This window comes from Lithobates pipiens, unplaced genomic scaffold (assembly GCF_037356315.1).
Source record: "Lithobates pipiens isolate NorthernLeopardFrog02 unplaced genomic scaffold, aLitPip1_a1.2 Scaffold_23, whole genome shotgun sequence".
Taxonomy (NCBI): domain Eukaryota; kingdom Metazoa; phylum Chordata; class Amphibia; order Anura; family Ranidae; genus Lithobates; species Lithobates pipiens.
In genome coordinates, this window is record NW_027507785.1 from 96,699,521 (window position 1) to 96,718,994 (window position 19,474).

The 19,474-nt window shown below is 41.9% G+C and overlaps 1 protein-coding gene across 1 annotated transcript in view; it reads left to right on the forward strand.

The window, feature by feature from the left end:
* The window catches only part of FGD3 (FYVE, RhoGEF and PH domain containing 3), a 372,251-nt gene that overhangs the window by 240,092 nt on the left and 112,685 nt on the right, over positions 1-19,474 (forward strand). The window contains exon 5 of the mRNA XM_077452088.1: positions 14,626-14,715. Within this exon, the coding sequence (XP_077308214.1) occupies positions 14,626-14,715 (90 nt within the window). The remainder of the gene's footprint in view (positions 1-14,625; positions 14,716-19,474) is intronic.

Sequence of the window (19,474 nt, forward strand, 5' to 3'; positions counted from 1 at the left end):
GTTCTTGTGCTTTAATGGATGTGAAAGCTTTGAGTGTATAACAGTACCTTGTCCGAGTCAACATCCTCTTCAGTGAGGTTAAGTTCCTCTTGCCATGTGGAGAAGAAATTTGGGTTTGACGGGTATGAGTCTTTAAAAAGAAGTTTATAGACTGTGGCAAAGCATGCATAGGGTCTGTCAGATTGAAAAAGTAAGGACTGAGCCAGTAGGCTGTCTAACTAGCACCTCCCATGCTTGTACAAAATGGCCCCTTATTTAAAGTACATTAGATGTAAAGGTGATCAAATTTTTTTACCACAATTTTTTGGAAAAGAGGAAACATTACTGGAATTTAGGTGCTTAAAGGTCACCCACTGAAGCCAGATATTCCTCCCTCCAATCATTGGTGATCAGTTACATTTTAACACCCCATCATTGGTAAACAGTGGCATTTTAACCCCCCTCCCCCTTTCCTTTCCGCCTTTCACAAGCCTTCTTCTGGTGCTGCCTTTCTCCACATCTCCTGGCTTTCATCCTTCAATCAAGCTGTTAGAGGAAGGACAGGGCTGTCAAATGTAAACACACAAAGAACACGCAGACTGACCGTGCGTGTATTCAGCAGCACTATTTGTAAGCAATGCTCTAGAACAGGGATCTCCAAACTTTCTAAACAAAGGGCCAGTGTACTGCCCTTCAGACTTTTCAGACTTTGGGGGGGGGCATACTGTGACCAGTAGGAGTGGAAAATTCCCAAGTGTCACTGGAGGCAAGCAATGCCCCATCATTGGTGTCAGTGGAATGAATAGTGTCCTATGGTTGATATCAGTGGGAGGAATAGCACCTTATCCTTGATGTCAGTAGGGGAAATGGTGCCCCATGATTAGTGTCAGTTGTGGTTGAAATAGTGCCCCAAGGGCCAGATAGAGGCAAGCAGAGGGCCACCTTCTGCTCCAGGGCTGCAGTTTGAAGACCACTGCTCTAGAAAATTGGATCCACCTACCCCACCATCTTATATGATATGGAAGCTGTAAGGTAGTTGGGGTTTCTCTTTTATTAATAACCCTCCAGAAGAATTACAAAGTCATTCTAGGGTGAGATCCTAGAAGGTTTCCTTATCAAAAACAGTCCCTTGGTTCTCAAGATTGCCTCATTACCACAGTGTGATTAATAATAAATGTGGATCAACATTCAGGGTAAATGGAGATTGAAGGGTGGATTTGTAACTCAGTCTAAGGTTAAATTGAAGTACAGTCTTAATGGCAACAGAACATGGAATGGGAGTTTTACTACAAGCGTATTTTACTTCTAGGACTGGAGAGGTGAACAAGAGTCAATTATCTGTTTCAGGAAACTAATAGTCACACCGTTTCTCAGTATTGAGTTCTCAATCTTCACAAGCCATACCATTCTCCTTGTTTGGTATACAGGATACATCTTTACTGTGATTGCTGTATGTGTTGTTATATTAGATGTAATGATGAATAAATACAGGAAAATGTGCAATCATGTAGTATGCATGAGACCCTGAAGAGACATAAAGCCCTGTATAATACAGGAATATTTATAGTTATTTCATAGTAATTGTTCGCAGCAAATCTGGACTTTGTCTGTCAAGGGCAAATAATCAGGTTTGCTTTTATGAGCGTAAAACGTAACATTTGAAAAATACGCCTATATGCGTGCAAGTACATGTCGGTGTGGGCGCTTGCGCATTCACAATGTTTTGTGTAAAACGTCCTGTGGGCTAAAATATACTGCAGCTGTGGCTCACACTCTTTACAACAAGAGATGTATTTTACTCTGTACGCCTACTGTGTATGTTTCACTTTATGGCCAAGTGCAAGAGGCCTAAAAAGCACTCCTCAAAGTGACTGTAAAGGATTGAATCCTATTTTTTTAAAGCAAAAAATGTTTTATACCTACCTGCTCTGTGCAATGGTTTTGCACAGAGCAGCCCTGATCCTCCCCTTTTGTGATCCCCGCCAGTGCTCACCCCCCCCCCCCCCCCCCCCCCCCCCCCGCCGAGTGCTCACCATATCAAGCTGCTTGCTATGGGGCACTCATGTGGGCTTGTTTACATAGACACACACAGCGCAGTTTGGCCTCACACCCCCCTGCTTCCTCTCACTGGCTCTGATTGGCAGCAGCAAGAGCCAATGGCTCCCACTGCTGTCTCTGAGCCAGTGAGGAGGGAGAGAGCAGAGAGAGCCTCTGCTTTTGTGCATAACGCTGGGTCATTATGAGACCTAGGCAAGTATAAAGGGGGGTGGCTGCATGCGGAAGGTTTAATGCATAGAATGTATTAAGGTAAAAAACCTTCAGGCTTTACAACCATGTTAACGTGCCACTAAAATAATGATTTAAAAATAATAAATGAATTCCAGTATTTTTTCCTATATATAAAGAGGAACTGCAGTTTGCTCACATAATTTGTGATAAAAACATCTTTGCCATTCTGAAGCTTTCCTCCAACCACTTTGCATATTATTTTATATATACTGTGATTCTGTACTTGCCAAATATGCTGCAGAAATCTCCCTCCATGGAGTCTGTCTGCTCCATTTGAACTGTGGGCAGCTGAATCTGCTGCCTGTTCACTTCCTGGATTTACACAGATACGCAGAGGCACACCTGCAGCCCTGTAGCTCTCATTGGCCCTCTTATGACTCATCCCTGGCAAACTCTCACAAGAGAGACAGCTGTGCATGATGTCATAAGCCTAGGCTTTTTACCAAACAAGAGACAGGAAGTGGGCTGTATAAGGCAGGGTTTCTCCGCCAAGGTTCCATGGAACCCTAGGGTTCCTCTAGTGGTTGCTAGGGGTTCCTCAAGCAATGAGCAATTTCTGCCTCTCAGATAAGTTCCCACTGACACCATTGATCTTTTTCGCTATCTTTAAGGGGGTAATTCTTCCCAAACACCACAAGTGTAAGGAGCATTCTTCCTACTGACCATCGCACTAATGTACCATGAGTTGTGGATATAGTAATTTTCAGCAGGGGTTCCCTGAGAGCAGAATGTTATTTCCAGGGTTCCTCTGTAGTGAAAAGGTTGAGAAACACTGGTATAAGGTATTTACTGGCAGAAAAAAATAAAGTTTTACTATTCAAAGTTAAAACAACAAGAGCAGAAGATTTAATAGTTGGAAAGTTGAAAAAAATGACTGAAGGTCCGCTTTAAAATGTACCACCTTTTGCTCTCAGCCTCTTCCAAATCTACAGATGTATTTTCTTTTATCAGCTGACTTTCTTTTTGAGAGTTTGGTTCATTATAATCATCTGGTGTACTCTGTGTTCTGATTAGAAAAGCTGCTGGGTCAGCATCCCCTTACAAATATTTTACATTTATTTCACCAAAATTTAATTTCCTATTGCAGAGGGTGCAAAAGATTTGAATTGTGCAGATTTCTGGGAAAATCTGTGAAGCAATCACACAAGTAAGAAATTACATTTCTGGGGCTGTTCCATACACCACTGGTGTACAGTACACCTCTAGGTTTCTATGTATTGTATTTTAAAGAAAATTACAGCAGCTGTAGCTTGGAAAGGTCATTTTAATAAAAATGGAAGTGTTATAATCACCTGCTCTGTGCACTGGAATTGCACAGCGAGCCCCCAAAATTCCTTTTCTGGGGTCCCCTGCATGCGATCTTGGCTCCTTCTTTTTTGTGTCTGCCCCTGTAGCAAATCACCTACTATGGTAGCAGAGACGCCCCCTCTCTCGTCTCACATGATTTAAATGACAGCAGCAGGAGCCATTGGCTGCTGCCTGATCCTCCTACTAGAAGAGAAAAGACAGGGGAGAAGATCTGCATTGAAGCACAGCTAAGTGTTTACTATGTTTGTTCTGCAAAAGTAGAGCCTTTTATTGGTCAAACGCACGTGCACAGCTTATTCCATTTAGGCTGCATTCGCACTAGAGCTGCACGATTAATCGTTAAAAAAAACGCAATCTCGATTCACCCCCCCCCCCCTTACGATCTCTCCCGCTGAGAGTAGGCGATTCTTTCATATAAACAAGTGGAGGGATTATCTGCTCACTCAGCTGTCAAAAGAAACCATCAGGCAATCTGCCAAGTGTAGAACTTGAAACATTGTAACTAACACTTACTTCATAGGCCCCTTTCACACGGGATGGATCAGTAATGATCCGCCCCGTGATGATCCGCTCACTCAGCGGGGATCGCTCCGTTGTCCCCGCTGAGCCGGCGGCGGACAAGGCGGTCTCCGCACACTGTGCAGGGACCGCCCTGTCAGCTCTCCGCTCTCCTCTATGGGGGATCGGATGAACACGTACCGTCTGTCCGTGTTCATCCGATCCGCTCTGCAGATGGATAGAAAAATAGGATTTCCTCCGTCTGCAGAATCGGACAGTAGCGGAGGCGGACAATAGCGGGTGTCTGCGGATGTTCATCTGCAGACACCCGCTATCCCATAGGAATGAATGTATGCCCGTATTTCATCCACAAAGGGAAATAACTTCTTGTGTAAAGGGAAATAACTTCTTGTGTAAACAAATAATCTGGCCAGTCTGCCAAGCTTTCAACCATGTGTAAATGCAGGAAGTTTAACCACTTAAAGTCTAAATCTTTTTCTGACACTTCTTTCTTAAGTTAAAATCAATATTTTATGCTAGAAAATTACTTGGAACTCCCAGACATTATATATATATATATATATATATATATATATATATATATGATCAGAGACCCTAGGGAATAAAATGGCAATTGCTGCAATATTTTATGTCACACTGTATTTGCCCAGCAGTCTTTCAAATGCAATTTTTTGGGAAAAAATACACTTCAATAAATAAAAAAATTAAAAAACGAAACAGTTAGACCAATTTTTTTTGTTTTAATGTGAAAGATGATCCCCCGCGAGAATCGTGAGAGAATCGTGATCTATCTTCTAAGTAAAAAAATCGTGATTCTCATTTTAGCCAGAATCGTGCAGCTCTAATTCACATCTGAGCGTTCTCAGCTTGAAAAACGCCCAAAAAGCAAATTCCCATTCATTTCAATGGCATTTGTTCAAATGATCTAAGCTCAAAAAAGAATATGAGCTTCTTTGGGGCAGATTACAGGCATTTTTCTGCCTTTTACATTGGTGACCTGAACAAAATCGCAACAAAATCATGGTAAAACGCAGCAAAATCGCTGTAAAAACCGCGCGCCTTTAAAAACGCTCAGGTGCGAATACAGCCTTAATGTTCCTTATGTAAAATGTTTAATTATACTCTATTGTGGAAACACTGTTACCAAAGCCAATAAACAGAAATTTGCCTTGACTCTGCAGCTCTAATTGCCAAAAAATATAATTTACCAACATAACATTTACATTCTTTTTAATTAAACACATTTTGCAAATGTTAAGTCATCCCCAGTCTCTTCAAATGTGAAGTAATGTTAGAAAAATGAAGATGGATCTTTTGGCTTGAGCCAGCACTTTTGTTAATCAATGGTTGTTAATGCTGTACATGCACTGAAGGTGATGCTGCTAATTATAAGACACTTACAAAGTAAATAGCCGATTAGCATAATTACTGGTATGGAAAGGCCAATGCAGTAACCTTTGAATTTCCAGTCTGGTGAGCATAACCACAAAGGAACAAGTGGATGTTTTATTTTTTTTGCTGATTCCAAGGTTTGTTTTTTGTCTTTTGTTTGCTAGGACATGTATACAACGGTGCTGGATGCAGACGGGTCAGCTCCTATGTAAAACTGGTCATTTTCTTTGATCAGCCAGAGGATTGATAAAAAAAAAAAAACACAAGCATGGTGGAATGCTTCCCTCTGTGCTATTGTATTTTGACAGCAGGGACTCCTCTGCTGCCAGAATACACTATTGGGTGCTGCAGCTGATTGTCTACAGCTTCTGATTTAAATTTTCCAAAATCCTGTCCAACAAAAGCCAATCATTAGATCAACTTTTTTAACCACTTCGGAACCGCCCACCATTGTTATACGTCGGTACTTTGAAGGAGGATATCGTTGTTATGGCATCAGATAGCTGCTATAACCCCGGTATCTATCCCCTTCTTCAGTGGGAGGTCCATTACAAGATAAAAGTGGTCTCTGAGGTGGATTCACTGTGAGATCACTTTTATCGGCGGCGGGAGAGGGGCCCACTCCTCCCACCATGATCCGGTGCCCTCTGCCGCTTACTGGAGCCATTGGCAGCAGCGGAGGCGATTGCATCTGTCCCCTGCCTAGGTATGGTGACGAGTGAAGGGAAGATGGCCCCCCACCCATCTCCATATCACTGCAGGGCGGAAGCGACATCAAAACGTCACTTACGCCCATAGCTCTTAAAGGGCCATTTTTTAAATGACAAAAATTCTATTTTTTTTATTGCATTTCAATGAGATTGGAGGTCTTTTTGGCCCCAGATCTCATATTTGTCATGTTTTTTTCTATTACAAGGGATGTTTTTTTTTAAACGCGCCCCATCCCGACGAGCTTGCATGCAGAAGCGAATGCATATGTGACTAGCACATGCATATGAAAACGGTATTCAAACCACACGTGAGGTATCGCCGTGATTATTATAGTGATAATTCTAGAATTCCTCTGTAACTCAAAACATGCAACCTGTAGAATTTTTTAAACGTCGCCTATGGGGATTTTTAAGGGTAAAAGTTTGTCACCATTCCACGAGCGGGCGCAATTTTGAAGCGTGAGATGTTGGGTATCAATTTAATCGGCGTAACAACATCTTTCACAATATATAAAAAGAATTGGGCTAACTTTACTGTTGTATTATTTTTTAATTAAAAAAGTATTTCCCCCCCCCCCAAAAAAAAGTGCGCTTGTAAGACCACTGCGCACAAAGTATTGCAACGACTCCCATTTTATTCTCTAGGGTGTTAGAAAAAAAGTATAATGTTTGGCGGTTCTAAGTAATTTTCTAGCAAAAAAAAAAAAAAGGTTCTGTCCTTAAGTGGTTAAAGTAGGAACCACCATAGATGGATTGAATTTTGGCCGGTTCTTGCTCAATAGCTTGAATTTTGATTAATCTATGGACATCTTAAGGCTTGGTTCACACTAACCCATGCTTTGAAATGCAATCCACAGCAGGCTCTGTCAGGCGTTCAGGAGGTGATTTTGCCCTCCCCCTGAATACCACAAACATGAGCATTTAGCAGCAGTTGTGGCTTGGCCCCATTGACTCGAATGGCCCAGTTTGACCAGTGGTGTTCCGCCTGTGGCATGTGAATAGTCTTCTGTGGCTGTAGACTTTAGGTGGGCAGTCGGGTCAGTAAAACCATGGCAAAGGTGGCTGGATATGGTTATAGCTATAACTTTTGTTGCATTAGGGTAAGTATAGATATAGAAGTGAATAAGAGTGTAGCACACTTGGCATATGTGACTACCAGAGCAGAATTTTTTTTTTAACCCCCCTCTTTTTAGTAATAATCGTGCATTGAACCGAACACTCACTGGCCACTTTATTAGGCACACCTGTTCAATTGGTTGGTAACACAAACCGCTACTGAGCCAAACGCATGGCAGCAACTCAATGCATTTAGGCATCTAGATGTGGTGAAGAACTTACTGAAGTTCATATTGAGTATCAGAATGGGGAAGAAAGAGGATTTAAGTGACTTTGAACGTGGCATGGTTGTTGATGCCAGACGGGCTGGTCTGAATATTTAAAAAGCTGCTGATCTACTGGAATTTTCATGCAAAACCATCTCTAGGGTTTACAGAGAATGGTCCGAAAAAGAGAGATGCTCCAGTGAGCTGCTGTTGTGTGGACGAAAATGCCTTGTTGATGTCAGATGTCAGAGGAGACTGGGCAGACTGGATCAAGATGATAGAAAGGCAATATCAATTTAAATAACCACTTCTTACAACCAAGGTATGCAGAATACCCTCTCTAAGACCCCTTTCACACTGGGGCGTTTTTCAGGCGCTTTAGCGTTAAAAAAAAGCGCCTGTAAAGCGTATTGTATTGTATTCAAGGCTCCAAAAGCGCTGCAAAGAAGCTGTTGCAGGACTTTTTTTGACGCCCTGCCAGCGCAGCGCCTCAGTGTGAAAGCACTCAGGCTTTTACATTGGGATTGCAGTTGCAGCTTCTTTCAGGCGCTTTTTTTAACGCTAAAGCGCCTGAAAAACTCCCCAGTGTGAAAGATCTCGGTGTGAAAACACTCGGGCTTTTACATTGGGATTGCAGTTGTGACTTCTTTCAGGCGCTTTTTTTTAACGCTAAAGCGCATGAAAAACGCCTGAAAAATGCCCCAGTGTGAAAGGGGTCTAAATGCACAATACATTGAACCTTGAAGCAGATGGGCTACGGCAGCAGAAGGCCACACCGGGTGCCACTCCTGTAAGCTAAGAACAGGAAACTGAGGCTACAATTCACACAGGCCCAATAGAAGATTGGAAAAAACATTGCCTGGTCTGATACATCTCAATTTCAGCTGCGACATTCAGATGGTGGGGTCAGAATTTGGTGTAAACATGAAAACATAGATCCATCCTGCCTTGTATCAACGATTTAGACTGGTGGTGGTGGTGTAATGGTGTGAGGGATATTTTCTTGGGCCCTTTAGTACCAATTGAGCATCCCAAAGGTGCTCTATTGGATTGAGATCTGGTGACACTGGAGGCCATTGGAGTACAGTGACCTCATTGTCATTTTGAAGAAACCAGTTTGAGATGATTTGAGCTTTGTGACATGGTGCATTATCCTGCTGCAAGTAGCCATCAGAAGATGGGTACACTGTAGTCAAAAAGGGTTGGACATGGTCTGCAACAATACTCAGGTAGGCCGTGGCATTTAAACGATGATGGGCACATTTTGTTGTGCCCATCAGCATGCCCCTTAACATAAAATGTGCCCATCAGAGTGAACTTTAACATAAAATAAGGGGCATGCTGATGGGCACATTTTATGTTAAGGGTTACTCTTTGATGGGCACATTTTATGTTAAGGGACACAACAAAACTTGCCCATCTGCGAGCCCCTTAACATAACATGTACCCATCGGTGTTGCTCTTAAAATAAAATATGCCCATCAGAGTGGCCCTTGTTACAATAAAATATGCCCATCAGCATTACCTTTTAACATAAAATAAGTAACATGCTGATGGGCACGCTTTAAGGGGCACCCTGATGGGTATATTTTATGTTAAGGGGTACTCTGATGGGCACATTTCATGTTAAGGGGCACCCTGATGGGCACATTTTATGTGAAGGGACACTCTGAGCACAACAAAGGTTAAGGTTAAACTGGATGGACTTCTGTCTTTTTTCAACCTAACTATGTAAAATGTGCCCATCAGTGTGCCCCTTAACAAAATATGCTCATCATGGGGCACCTTAATAGATTATGCCCCACATAACTTGAGGGCAGGAGAGAGCACATTTAGCAAGCTGAGGAGGGACGTAATCTGCAAGATATACATCGCCTGAGAGCCAGGTGTAGGGAGTCGCAGGGGGCAGGGCGTGCGCATGTGTGATGTCACGCTCAGCCGGGAGAGAGCGAGAGCCGAGGTGAGGAGCAGGAGGCGGGGCGCACCCCCCCACGTCATTGATTGCCGGGAAACCTGCAGTCTCAGCAAACCAATAACTGGTACTACACTGGCAGTCAGAAGCGCCCCGCGGGCTGTGCCCGGACCACGGGACGCCATTTAATCATGGCTGAACTACTGTATATGGTTGGGGAGCAAAATCTTTAATCCACTCTGAGAATAACAGGCAGAAGAGATGTACTATATACTATTGGAGGTTGAATCTGGTAAATATCAGCAGACTCAGAGATCACATTTTTTATTTAAAGAAAAATAAAATAACTGTAATATATTATGTATGACAGACTCCCTTGTCATAGGCAGGTGGCTTGATAAAAGCTACCTGTGCCTGCTGTCACTTATGCTGTCTTCCTTCAAAAAGAAATTCATTTGAAGAATGGCCGTTCGATTTTCTAATCATTAGTGGGGTCAAATCGACGTTCATTTTCAACCACAGTGACAGGAAAATTCGAAGGAACAGAATAGAAAACTTCTCGGTCAAAGGAATTTTCAGACAGTGTATGTGCTTTTTGTTCAGAAATTGCATTCATTAAAAACTGAGTGTTAAAAGCAAGTGAAATTTTTAAACGACATTCTTTCATTCAGTGAATGTACAAAGATTTTTTCATATGAATATCGTCGTCCGAAAATCGATACATTTATGGCCAGCATAAGGCTCGGGTCACACCTATGCAGTTTGCTTTTGATCCGTTTCTGCACTGCTTTTTTTTTTTTCAGCCTCCACCTTCTCTGGGATCGGATGCTAATCTTCCTTGCACAGAGTCTTTAAAGGGATTTTTTTTTTTAAACAACATGTCATACTTACCTGCTCTGTGTAATGGTTTTGCACAGAGCAGCCCTGAATCTCCTCTTCTGGATCCCCCACTGATGCTTCTGGCTCCTCTTGCCTTCAGAGTACCCTAATAGGAAGCTGCAAGGTATAGTATAGAGTACCCCTATAGCAAGGTAAAAAAAACTTCTGCCCCACTCACTTCCTGCCTAGGACTACATGTCCCATGAGGAATTGCTCCTCACACATTCACAATTTCTCGGGCACTTTCTGACATGTATGGACGTTGTATGTGTTCACTATACAGTATTTCCTGATATGTAAACAAATAATGCATTCTGTATGCAGGCCAACTAATCGATTATGAAAATAGTTGACAACTATTTTAATAATCCATTAGTTGTCGATTAATCAGTTGTTTCAGCCCTATAAAAATGTATATATATAGTTCAGACATTTCTGTCCGGTTCCCATAAAAGCAATAATGTTCTCCTGCGTAAAAATATATACGAAACCAAAACTTCTTTTTGGGGTTTTAGAGTGAGGAAGCGCTCACATATCTGTCAGTTTTTTGCAGTCTATGGAGATTCACCATCTTTATCTGTTCTGGTGACAACTTTCTCAGGTATAGAAAGTGATGGGAATTTTCGTCACAGAAACAGGAGGTGAGGGATAATCATCCAATGGGAACACCCGTTTCAGTGACAATAGGCAGAAAGTATATTTCCCCTCCCTTTGAAAAGATTTCCTGATTACTTGCAAATGGTACATTTATTATATTTATTTTGTTCAGGTATTTATATAGCACAATTTATGCTGCACTTTACAAACTGTACATTAAAATGGTAGTATACCACAAAAAACAAAATAAAATCTCCCCCCCCCCTGCAAGTTAAAGTGATTGTAAAGTCGCCTTTTAAAAATAATAAAAATAAACATGTTATACTTACCTCCTCTTCTCGGGTCCCTCTTTGCTGTTGCTGGCCCCTCCCTCCTGTCGAGTGACCCCACAGTCAACAACTTTCTATGGGGCCACTGGAGCCGAGTCACAGCTCCGTGTGTCCATTCAGACATGTAGCCCCCGACCCGGCCCGCCTCCTCTCTCCCCTGATTGGCTGACTGACTTTGACAGCTGCCGGAGCCAATGGCGCCGCTGCTGTGTCTCTGCCAATCTGGTGTCCCGGATGGCTTAGACATTCATAAACATAAAAAAAAAAAACAAGGTCAAAAATACATGCCACAGCAGAACGGACAGAAGAACTGACGCGTTTCACACTACACACAGTGCTTAATCATATCTCATAGCTTATATTTGTGTGTAATCAGACTATTTCAGTTTAATATTGACCTAAGGCCAGAGTTTGTTCATCCAAAGGGCAACCCGGACAGAAGCCTAGACCCCGGTGTATATTAAGGGGGCCAAACTACAACGTTTGTTCTCCTCAGAAAAAATGGGAGATAATGTAGTTCGTCAAAGCTGTACTTGCACTTGCAAGTAGTTGGTGCTTGATGGAGCAAGCCATGCAAGTACAGACAATGCAAATGGGGTGGCAAAGCTGCTACCTTGCTTGGGGCAACCCTGAGATGAAAATTAAAGGATACGTTCAGATGGTTATTAAAACGCATACCTATATATTCACATACTGCTCATCTCAAGTGCCTTTTACAGTATTTACCATGCATCAGAATATTCACCAGGCTAAAGGAGCAGAGGGCTGAGTGCTGTAGCAGAGTGCAAGCATTCTGCCATATTCTTTTACTAACCTGGCTATAGTGTACAGATATCCAAATGGTCTGCTGTAGGCTTTTGTACTTTGTACATCATCTTTGCTTCTCATTAGATAGATCTGTGTCTGTGGTTTTCACTTATATAAAAGTGTGAGATCCTTTATTTTAGCTTCTTCAGTCAAGGTTCCTCTTTAAAATAGTTGACTGAAAAGCGAACTACTTTTTCTTCCCCATTTTCTTTAGCTTCAATAAATGAATAATTACTCAATATCTTACACTTCAGTTAAAGCGCTAAATACGTAGTTATGATGGATGCATGTGAATTCTTTTATCTGACAAAATATTTGCAATTCTGTTCAGTTGCTTTTACATTTCATTAAACAGATGTGTTTTTTGACATCACTCTACAGATCCCATAACTGTGAATCTTGCAATTATTTCAATTGCTACAGTCTGTTTATGGCAATGTGAATGAGCTGTGATACAGTAATAAGGTCTTTTCTTTAACCCCAACTCCAGGTTAATTTTTCTTAAAGGTCCCCCGGCAGGAGGGGATTAAAGCAATAAATCTTCTCTACTCCCTTGCTCTCCAGTGCTGTCCGCTGTAGTAATGCCTTTCCACCAATAGATGTCCTCAGTTCTTTGGGTTGAAATGTCCAGCAGGACGTCTTATGAGTGCAGGGTGGTATGGAGCCATCCACCTGACCTGCATTTTTAGTGTAATGCTTCAGAGAGAAGTGCTGACTTCGCCACCGCACTCTACATCAGTGGTTCTCAACCTTAATCCTCAAGTACCCTCAACAGGACATGTTTTGGGAATTTCTCTTAAGCCCCATACACTATCAGTTTTTCCAAAACCATATAATAAGAGGTCAAACCTTAGAAGTTTCAGTTTGTATGCAATCAGGCAGGTCCTTGCACTACATGGTTTTGGTAAACCTGAAGGAAAAAATCTGCAGAAAATCTGATAGTGTGTATGGGGCATTAGATAAAATAGCTGTCCAAAATACCGAACCAATGACTATGATTTAAAGCACCTATTAGACATGGGCGCCGTCAATAAATTAGTTTCGTTCTGTTCCGTTATGGTTCGTATTAAAATTAATTCGTACTTCGTATTTCGTGTCCGAAATTCCATTTCAATTCGCACGAAATATGAATTGTCGTTAGGTTCGTTAACTTGTACGAACATTCGTTACGATGAATTTAACAGCAAAAATATACCTCAATATGACAGTCGATGCTGATGGAAGTTTTTTATCCGAAATACAAAATTCAGTTGAAGAATTTCCTATCCGAAATACGAATTTTCGTTAGATGAGGGGCTCCCACCATCCCTGTGCTGTGCTGACTTCCTCCTTCGGATTCGTAAACAAAAATTCGTATTTTGTACAGAATTCGGACGCATGGCAATTCGTATTTCGGATCCTCCCGAACGTAAGAATTTAGGGAAATTCGTACGAATTTGAGATTCGTATATAACGAATCGCACATGTCTAGCACCTGTGCAAGATGAAGGAAAATCTGCAAACATGGCCTGTTGGGGGTACTTGAGGACTGAGGTTGAGAACAAATGCTCTACATCATTTTAAAGTTGTGGAAACGAGATGAAAAGTCCCCCGAACATCATGTGACTAGGCTAAAGACCTCTTAAAAAAGGGGATGGATGGCAAACAATTTAGATTTATATTAATTGGTAAGATTCATCCTTCTGTACTGATCACTGTTGTCCCCAAAAGGTGTTGGAATATCCAAAATGTTTTAGTTGCCACCAGAACAAAAGATTAGGGGGATCTTCCAATGGGACAACGGTCTAAAAGGGGAATTCTTCTAATTTTGTGATATGTCCTCTAACTTTCTGTGCGTCTCTAAGACAGAAAGTGAAGGATACACTTCACATGACCCTATGATTGAATCAATATGAAACATGTTATGACAGTTTTAAAGGCAATTTTTTAAAATTAAAATAATTAAATATTTTATACTCCTTGCTCTGTGCAATGTTATTGCACAAAAGAGCCTGAACCTCCTTTTTTGAGGCCTACCCACTGGCAATTTTGGTTCCTTCTCTTCTGTGTCTGCCCCATACCAAGTGCTATGGGGGTAGACATGCGAGCTTGATCCTGAGATGGGCTGTGTGCATCTATTGACGCAGACAGTATGCCTCGGCCCCGCCCCTGCTTTTTGCTCACAGGATTTGTTTGGAAGTAGCAGGAGCTTTTGGCTTCTTCTGCTGGGAGAGAAGACCATCAGATAGGCACAGCACTGGATCGATGCAGGGTAAGTATTTTGGGGTGGGGGGGGGGCACAGTAAGCCACAAAACGTTTTACCTTTAGAACCACTTTTTTTTTTATAATGGAGGATGCACGTAGGAGTATTTTCCAGTAGCATTCTTAATATCAGTGAATGGAACCATATAAAGAAGGTACAGGCAACAAAAGTAGTCCTTTTTTTCATGTGAAAAATGAATTCTTAGATATTGGTATGAAGCCAACATCAACATGTTCCCAAGATGTGTTAATTATTCCAGTAGATGTTTTCTGCAAAATGGGAAAATTGATCAAGCTGGTACAGACTTCTGAATGCAATTTCTACCCACTTGTTTTGCAGTGCACAGAAGCCCAGAAGCTGTTTAATATTGCAAATGAGCTGCTCCACACTGAAGAAGCCTATGTGAAAAGGCTACATCTCCTTGATCAGGTACAATGCTGTTTGTTTTGGATCCAAACAAATGTTGATGCTGTAGGTGCAGTACATCTGACCACTTAAGTAATACTACATACTGTTACAGGCTATTGAAAAATGGTAAAGGACTGAAAAGAAAATATATGTTCTTGCATAGTCATTAGCATGATCCTTTTCTAAGGATATAGTAAGGCCCCTTTCACACGGGACGAATCCGTAATGATCCACCCCGTGATGATCCGCTTGCTCAGCGGGGATCACTCCGTTTATTCCCGCTGAGCCGGCAGATGACAGGGCAGTCCCGGCACACTTTGCAGGGACCACCCTGTCAGCTCTCTGCTCTCCTCTATGGGGGATCGGATGAACACAGACCGTCTGTCCATGTTCATCCGATCCGCTCTGCAGACGGATAGAAAAATAGGATTTTCCTCCATCTGCAGAATCGGATAATAACGGAGATGGACGTTATCGGGTGTCTGTGGATGTTAATCCGCTGACACCCGCTATCCCATAGGGATGCATGTATGTCTGTACTTCATCTGCAAACAGATGGATGAAATACGGACATATGTTCCGCATGTGTGAAAGGGGCCTTAAAGATTTCAAATTTTCTCATCAGTATCCCCTAAATATGGGTGCCACTTGTCAGTTGCAATGCTTACTTCCTGCCAGTCCAGTCACTGACAAAGCTGTACGATACATAGCTATACGGTTAGTTAGACTGGAAGGAGGATGTAAGAGCGACAGTGCAGTCTGTTGCTGACAAGTGAGTGACAGAGAAGTCAACCAATTGTGTGCGAGGAGCATCTCACTGCTTAGTCCTTTAGTCTTCAATCAATATGAATTTGCACCTTGTATGTGCAGATTAGTTCAATACTGAATGATATTTTTTTTTTTTTTTACTTAGACTCCTTTCACACTGGGGCATTTTCAGGCGCTTTGGAGGCGCTTCCCATTGATTTCAATGGGAAGGGGTGCTTTAGGAGCGTTGTATTCACCACTCCAAAAACGCTGCAAAGAAGCTGCTTGCAGGACTTTTTTTTTGACACCCTGCCAGCGCAGCGCCTCAGTGTGAAATCACTCGGGCTTTTACATTGGGATTGCAGTTGCGGCTTCTTTCAGACGCTTTACAGGTGCTTTTCTTAAGGCTAAAGCGCCTGAAAAATGCCCCAGTGTGAAAGGGATCTCAGTGTGAAAGCACTCGGGCTTTCACATTGGGATTGCAGATGAGGCTTCTTTCAAGCGCTTTACAGGCGCTTTTTTTTAACGCTAAAGCACCTGTAAAATGGCTGAAAATGCCCCAGTGTGAAAGGGGTCTTAAAGAGTTGTTAACTTTTACAAAACACATACAAAAAAGCACAAGATATGAATATATTCAGTAACTTCCCTGTATATTTCCCTGGATAGTGTCAACTGCCTAAACCAAATCATGATTGTGATAAAATGACAAAAAGCACTTGGACATCTCCAAAGGAAAAGAAACAGTGCCTCCTAAGTGCAGTATTGGTAAATACTTAAATACTTTAATGATAAGTCAAAAGTGAAACTACTCACAAAGGGAGCATAAACACAAGCATGATAGTAATCCTGCAGCAAAATCTGGGGGTGGTTTTCTTCTAAACATCCATGTCTCTGAAGTGCAGCTGACAGCTCGTGCAGGTGGATTCCATCATTCGCTGCCTGTCCACCTATCTCCTACTCTGTTTACCTTTTAGACAAACCCTGAAAACCCTTCTCTTCAGAGAAGCCTACCCTACCCACACCTAACAACTGTATTTTCATTTTCTCCATCAGCTCACCTCCCACAGTTATCACCTTTTGTTTCACTTGACCCTCCCTTCTAGATTGTAAGCTCTAATGAGCAGGGCCCTTTGATCCCTCCTGTGTTGATTTGTATTGTAAGTGTACTGTCTGCCCTCATGTAAAGTGCAGCGCAAACTGTTGGCTCTATATAAATCCTGTATTATAATAATGGCTATGGCCTGAGGAAGGAGCAAGCATCCTCCAAACGCAAAGCCACCTCCTCTTTCCCTGCACCCGGAAGTGACGTCATTTGCGATCGCCCCTGGGTTCCCTGCTTTTCTCATAGGCTGCGAATGCTGGAATCCACCTGCACAAGCTGTCAGCGGCACTTCAGAGACTAGGACATTTAGGAGAAAACCACCCACGGATTTTGTTGCAGGATTACTATCGTGCTTGTGTTTATGCTCCCTTTGTGAGTAGTTTCACTTTTGACTTATTAAATGGTTTACCAATACTGCACTTAGAGAAGTTGTGTTTTTTTTCCCTTTGTTGCATTGCAGAGACTGCTTCTAGCTCTTCACACTGGCTGCCCTTAGTGCTGGTATACAGATTCCTCTCCCTCTTCATCTTAGAGACTGTTGCTATGGACTTTGTCCTTCCTATTGAGAGACTCTTTTAATCACATTTATTTGATCTATGTACACCTCCGGGGTCTCTCCTCAAACGTGCGCTGAGTTTATTTTTTGTCTACTTGGATATCTCCATGCTGAAAGTAATAACTGATAGAATGTGGTCATGTTTAACTGAAATTGTTCAAGTTTGGTTGAATGTGACTTACTACTACTAGCTATACCATAACCTGGATAAATGAAATAGTTCACAGACATACAGTGCCTTGAAAAAGTATTCAGAGATTTTCCACATTTTGTCATGTTACAATATGATAGACCAACACAAAGTGCCACATAATTGTGAAGTAGAAGGAAAATGTCAAATGGTTTTCAAATTAAAAAAAAAAAATTTGAAAAGTGTGGCGTGGCGTGCAGTGGCAAAGCTAGACATTTTTTTCACCCGGGCAAAGACTCAGTTTGAACTGCTCAATCTCAGAATTTATGGACAATACTAAGATAAGCCGGGCAATAACTTTGCAGGATGTGTAAGCCTTACATTAAGACCTCAACAAAATAATGGGGTGGGCAACCACATGACAAATGAGGTTTAATGTTGAAAAATGTGAGGTAATGCATTTGGTTACCAACAATATGAATGCAAGTTACGTGCTAGGGGGAGAACCTCTGGGGGGGAATCTAGGATGGAAAATGACCTGGGGGTCCTAGTAGATGATGGGCTCAGCAATGCCATGCAATGCCAGGCTGCTACAAGCAAAGCCAGCAGAATACAAGCATGTATTAAAAAAGGGATTCACTCCAGAGATAAAATAATTCTCCCACTCTACAAGACTCTCATCTGGCCTCATCTTGAATATGCTGTCCAGTTCTGGGCACCAGTCCTCAAGAGGGATATGCTGGAGCTGGAGAGAGTCCAGAGAAGGGCACCAAATCTAATAAAGGGACTGGGGGACCTTCGCTATGGTGAAAGACTACAAGCATTGAATGTATTCTCCCTGGAGAGGAGACGCTTGAGAGGGGATATGGTATTGATGTACAAATTCCGTACTGGTGACCCTAGCATAAGGAAAAAACTTTTCAGTGAAAGGGAATTTAAAAAGACACACGCCCATTCACTAAAATTAGAAGAGAAGTGGTTTAACCTTAAACTGAGTAGAGGGTTGTTTACTGTCAGAGCTGTATGGATGTGGAATTCTCTTCCACAAGCAGTGGTATCGGCAGGGAGCATCAATAATTTCAAAAAACTATTAGATGGGCACCTTATTGACCACAACATACAGGGGTATGCAATGCACTATTGACATAAACACACACTCACACACACAGCTTAAACTGGATGGACCTGTGCCTTCTTTCAGCCTCACCAACTATGTAACTATGAATGAAAAAATTAAAAAATATATAAAATCTCCTATAGGCAAAACATTTTTTTTTTTTCATTTTGGATAGAGTGAAGGAGGGTTATCTGTATCCCATTGGGGAGATTTCCCTTCACTTCCTGTCCCATAGCCAAAACAGGAATTTTAGGGAAATCCCTCCAAAGTGAGGGAATCCCTGGTTGTCAGCAGGGTCTTCAGAACTAGTGCCCCCATTGGAAAATTTCCCCTCTATTCCTGTTCTCATGACAACCCAAAACTTTGGGATTTTCTTTCATTTTCACTCTTAATGATAATAAACAAGACAGCACGGGCACAGACGGCAAAAAAAAAAAAAAAACTGCCAGATGCTCTAATCTCTCTTCACTCTAGGCCAAAACTCAAAAAAAAGTTGCCTTTAGTTTTACGGTCTCCATTTTGTCATTTAGTGCTGCAGATCATTTTGTATTGATCATTATCCAGGAGAGTTACATTTTTAGCAAATCTAATGGGATAGATGGTGTATCTGGCTGTGGAAACTCTGCCATTAAAAATGAATGATATCAGCCTCCTGGATCATCCAGGAATCACCCCACTATATCTGTTTAGCTGTGCTTTGAATGGAGACTTACTAAGATTTATTTGGGTGAGTGATCATAATTAATAATATGCTTTAGTTGAGAATTTGCTAACTTTTGGCCAAGACCTCCATAAAGGCTGTGCCAGGCCTTCCTGTCTGCATCCTCTGTAGAAACTGGGTGAAGCATCAGGTACAAGTAAGGCTAATCGGGATGGAACCATAAACTATTTTAGCAACACTTTATTTGCTTCAATAATTGAGGTACTGTAGTTTATAAATGTCTTAGATGCCCTAGCTGCTATTTTATGGCATTGCGCCGATTCTTTCTCCTCCCCCGGGTCCAGTCTCATGTTTTTCTATTCTAATAGAATATTGACTGCTTGTACTGTATTGCCAATTTGTGTGTAGTTTCTGTTTCTTTGACCTCTATAACATGCCCATATTCTTTAAGTATTTGTGAACTTTTG